Below are 4,781 nucleotides of genomic sequence, written 5' to 3'. Positions count from 1 at the left end.
AGAGCAGCTGGCTGCAGGGGAAGCAGCTGGGATGTTCGGGAACTGCTCAAAGATTAAAATCCAGCAACTTCCCACCCTTCTTCTCCAAAAGAAAGTGAAAGCCACAGGCTGGAAGGATAAATAGGCAGCAGAGAGCACCAGCAGCAGAGTGCAGGGAAGTTGTGCAGAGCTCGCCTCTCCCGCCTCGAGCATCATCGCCTCCAGCCCATCCTCTGCCAGACTCAGCAGCAAAATGCAGCGGCTGCATCTTCTCTGCCTCAGTTTTCTGGTGCTGGGACACATCCTGAATGGTAAGAGGGAACCTCTCAGGCTGCCTTTCTTGCGGAAGGGAGAGGATCCAGTTTCTTGCTCTCTTTTGCATTTCCAGCAGACTTTTAGAGGGACCCATGGCTGGGGCTCTGTCGCAGCCCTCCTGCGTCTTCTGCTTGTAACCTGTCCCAGAGGGACTTGGTCCTGCCCAAAGGCCAGGCAGGAGCCTGCAGGGCACTGGGGCTGGAAAGCTGAGCTTGGGAAAGGCCGTGGAGCAATCCTGCCTCCCAGTGCCCTAGCCCAGCTTATGCACACTGGGCTAGGATCGCCTTGGTCCCATTCTCCCCAGCACACCAGGGGAGCATCCCTGGCACCCTTTGGCATGGGGCAGCCTGCGGGCAAGTGGCAGGGCTGGGAGCAGGAGGGAAGGTGTGTGTTAGGGCAGAACCCATGTTTGAGGGGCTCCTGGTGTTGAACACGGGGTTTGCACAGGTGACAGCTGTCTGGGTGGGTGACACCAGGCCCTCTGCTCTGCTGCGGGGAGCTGGGGAGTCCAGACACCTTGTGGTGTTGCACCACACCTTGCTGCCTGGGGTTACAAGCATCCTGGGCACTGCCAGCCTTGATGGGCAACAGCGAATACAGCATTTGCTCGGAGGGTGACTGAGCTCCCCAACCCCACATAGAAGTTTTCAGACAACTGTGTCCCTCAGCTCTCACAGGATTGATCAGTGCAGGACAGGCTGGTGATGGGGTAGTTGCAAAACCCAGGACTGCTTCAGCAAATACAGCTGAGGCCATTCCCAGCCCTTTGGGAACGGGCGTCTTCAGCGTTGCAACATCCTGAGGCGGGGTGAAGATTCCCATCCTGCCCTGCTTGCCTGCCGGTGCTGGCGCTGGCCCCGGGGGTGCGGCGGGGACCCAGGCATGCAGGAGGGCTGCCCTCCACCAATCTGCTGTTTCTCACCTCCTTTGCTTTCTGTTGGAAGGAGGCAAAGGGCTCCCGGCACTGGGGCATGGGGGCAATAAAGCTCCTGCCTGTGTGTGCAGCTGGGGCAGTGTGCGAGGGCATCGCTGGCGGGCACCATCCTGCCCTGTTCTGCCGGGGCAGCCCTGCAGCCCTTGCACCCTCTGGGGAGGCTGGGTGAAGGTGCAGCCGACCTGGGGAGAGCAACCTCAGACTGCATGGTGTGTTCTTCCTCCAGTGCACGGCGGGAACAACGTCCTTGACTGCTGCCTGCGGACGAGGGAGACGCCCATCCCGCGGCGGATAGTGCAGGATTACCGGCTCCAGCTGGTGCAGGATGGCTGCAACATCCCGGCTGCTGTGTAAGAGCCCCAGGGTGGTGATGGCCAAGGGACGGACCCGGCGGAGAGGCAGGCAGAGCAGGGTGGAGGAGGGATTTTGAGCTGGGTTTGGAGGTGAGGGAATAGGGAGGGTTGTGGAAGAGACTGTGGAGATCAGAGGCTCAATTGGAGCAGGACAGACCTGCCGGGAGGGGAAACCTTGGGACAAAAGACAGGGAAGAAAGTCACCCCAAGGTAGAGATGGAGGAGGGCAGTGAGGGAGGCAGCGGCTGAGAGCTGGAGCATCCCTGGGGTGTCCTGCTCACCTCATCTTGTTTTTTTCCCATGGGCCTGGCAGGTTCATCACCATGAAAGGCAAGCGCCTCTGTGCCCCCCTCCAAGCCCCGTGGGTGGTTCGCCTCCAAGAGAAGCTGGACGCCAGCTCTGCCAGGAAGGTAAGAGCCAGCCCTGTGCTCAGCTGGGAACAAGGGCATCCTGGGGGTGGGTTTATCTGCCACCAAACAGGCTTTTCCCGGTGTGATTGGGCTGCTGGGAACAGCTGGGACATGCTCCATCGAGGCATGGATACTTTGTCTCAGTCTCCATCCCTCCTCCCTCCAACTGGGACCAGTCTGGCTCCTCTGCAATCCCTCTTCCACCCCAAACAAATGCGGCCCTGGGGCTGTTGCCTACCCAGTGCCACCCTGGGCTGAGCCCAGCAGGTGCTACAGCAAACGGCACCGGGAGCAAACCCCCCCACTTCTGCCCTGCAAGCTTGGAGTTTGCAACTTGCGCACCTTCACAGGGAGGGCTTGCAATGAGTTTGGTGAGTGCTTTGCAAGCCCTGCCAGGTCCCTGCTTTACCACCATGGCTTGGCCAGGGGAAGTCACCCCTTAGTGACCACACTGACCATGGGGAAGAGAACCTGGGGAGGCTCCTGCCCCGAGGATCACACTCATCACAGCTGGGTTTTTCACTTCCTCAGGCCAAACCCCAGAGTAAGTAGTCTCTGAAGAAGCCCGTGGCCAGCCCCAGCGCTTGGAGCAGGGCTGGCTCCCAGCTGTGAATCTGAAGCTAATGGAGCTGACCTGCTTCCACCTCCAGCCATGGGGCCGACCCTCCTCGGGACTCGTGCCAGTGTGCGGGGCTGGGCAGAGCCCTGCCTGCTCTCTCTTCTTCCCTCTGTCTCTGGTGTGACCCAGCAACCTGCGTGGGGCTGACCTGGGGGCTGCTGGACCAGAGCCTCTGCTGCCTTCACAGCCTGGAAGCTGGTTGATGAAGTGTTCTGCAAGATGAGTCTGGGGGGGCTGTCAGCCTTCCCTGCGGTGCAGCAGCTGTGACCCCCAGCACCAGTCTGATCCTTTTGGTTTCCATTGTCAGCCCCAAGCCTTCTGCAGTCCTTCTGCAACCCTGGGAAGGGCTGCCAGGATGGGATAGTGTGGGGATGGAGGGGAGGGATGGAGATGTTCCTTGCCGGCCATGCACTGTGCTTCTCCCTCGCTGAGCACAAACTAGATGCCTTTGGGCAGAGCGTGGCCGATGCGGTTCCTCTCTCACACCCTGAATTCCCTGCACCGTTTCCCCTCCTGCCCTTCCTTGCACAGGTAGAAATAGAGCCAGTAATGCGGCGGCAGCAGAGCGGGCAGTGATGTTGCCCTTGGCCCTTGTTGGGACATTGCCCCCCTTCTTGGTCCCCCAGCTGCCACCGTGTTCAAAGCCTGCCCCATGCTCCTGCCTGGGCAAGGATGCACGAGCAGTGTTCGCGCTGCTCTCAGGTATTTGCTGCTAGATCTGTTCAATGCAACAACTACGGGTGTAAGTTGCTTCTTTTCTCTCTTTTTTTATTGTGCTGTGATTCTGTTAAATAAAAAGAAAAGCCAGCAGATGATTGGCCTGCCTCGTGTTTGAGCCCGAAGGCCAGCGTGGAGTGTGGGGCGTGCAGCCAGCGCTGCCTGCGATGCCGCAGCAGCAAGGGGGCTGCGCTGGGGTGCAAGGGGGGGAAAGGGGCTTTCATAGGGGTGAAGGACACTTTCTACAGCAGCTGGGCTGCAGGTCTCTCCTGGGAGCCCTCAGCACTGTGGTGAGGCGGGCGCCCTGCTCTGTGCTGCTGGGCCAGGCTGCCAGACTGGGTCCCCAGGGGTTTGTATTGCAGAGATGGGGTGGGAAGGAGCACTCCAGTATTGCATCATCCAGCCCAAACCACTTCATTTCCACCAGTGCGGCTGCCGGGCTGGGGCTCCCTGGTCTTCAGCTCCTGCAGGAGTGTGGGGCACGGGTGAAGAGCTGCGGGAACAGGTGCTTTGTCCCTGCGGTGAAGGGAAACTGATGCATAGCGTGGCCGATCAGGTCTGCCAATTGCCCTGGCAGTTTGGCGCTTGCTAGCAGCTGGGGTGCAGGGGAGGAGAAAGAGCTTTTGGGGAAATGGAGGCAGGTGAAGACACCTGCTCCTGTGCACGTCCATGGACATGGCATGGAGGGCAGCCCACCAGCTCCTGCCCCTCATCGCCAATGAGCTGGGAGTACCTGGCCATTTTCCTCCCGAGCCTTGGGTGAATCTGTGTGAATCTGTCTCCTGGGTCTGTGCACTAGGACTACGGTCTTGCTGCCCCAAAGTGGCCTTATGTCCCCTTGGGAACTGCCCTTTCACCCACGCCATGCGATGTTTGAACAAAGCTGCTCTGTTCAGGTGAAGCATGGGCCGAACATGCATGAATGGGGTTTGCACGGTCAACAGCCAGGCACTGTGCTCTCCCCTCAAAGACCACAGTGTCAAACGTGACTGTCCACATCGTTAAATTATTTACACTGTCCCTGGCCAGGCTTTGGTGCCAGCCAGCAAGCCTGGGCACAGGCTGGGAGCGAGATGGCCCAGGGACTGTTCCTGAAGGTGGGAGGGACGTGGCCACCAGCGCCTCCGGGGGATGGCATCCATGGTGGTGCAGCAGCTGGGCTGTCCAAGCCAGGGGATGTCCAGGCACCTGATGGCTTTTGCTGAGACTTGTTGAATGCAAACTTAGCCCTGGCCCTTTTCCTCCCCTGGTCTGCTGGCTCCCTTGGTTGGTGGTCTGGGTTTCTTTTTCAGGTGTTCCCCCCTCCAAGGTCCTCCTCCCTGGTATCTGTGCACATGCAACGCCCTGGGCTTGTCTGTCTCTTGGTGTGACTTTCCCAGAGCACCAGCTCTGATCCAGCTCATTAACTTTAGTGACAGCCCCAGCAATACAATCCCGAGGAGCAGGAGGCAGAG

At 59.5% G+C, this 4,781-nt stretch overlaps 1 protein-coding gene across 1 annotated transcript; it reads left to right on the top strand.

Annotated features, from left to right (window-relative positions):
- Positions 1–232: 232 nt before the first annotated feature.
- Positions 233–3,419, top strand: CCL19 (C-C motif chemokine ligand 19). Its single transcript, XM_076362468.1, has 4 exons — positions 233–290; positions 1,455–1,578; positions 1,895–1,991; positions 2,523–3,419. Exons 1-4 carry the CDS (start codon positions 233–235, stop codon positions 2,541–2,543), a joined length of 300 nt encoding a protein of 99 aa, XP_076218583.1. The 3' UTR covers positions 2,544–3,419.
- Positions 3,420–4,781: the final 1,362 nt, after the last annotated feature.

Source organism: Aptenodytes patagonicus, chromosome Z (genome assembly GCF_965638725.1).
Source record: "Aptenodytes patagonicus chromosome Z, bAptPat1.pri.cur, whole genome shotgun sequence".
NCBI lineage: Eukaryota > Metazoa > Chordata > Aves > Sphenisciformes > Spheniscidae > Aptenodytes > Aptenodytes patagonicus.
This window is presented reverse-complemented; position numbering and strand designations above follow the sequence as displayed.

Bases quoted from the DNA above. Each gene is read 5' to 3' on its own strand.
- CCL19 (XM_076362468.1), top strand. From the start codon at position 233: ATGCAGCGGCTGCATCTTCTCTGCCTCAGTTTTCTGGTGCTGGGACAC. The intron at 291-1,454 runs GTAAGAGGGAAC...TTCTTCCTCCAG, and splicing joins GCTGGGACACATCCTGAATG to TGCACGGCGGGAACAACGTC. The intron at 1,579-1,894 runs GTAAGAGCCCCA...TGGGCCTGGCAG, and splicing joins TGCAACATCCCGGCTGCTGT to GTTCATCACCATGAAAGGCA.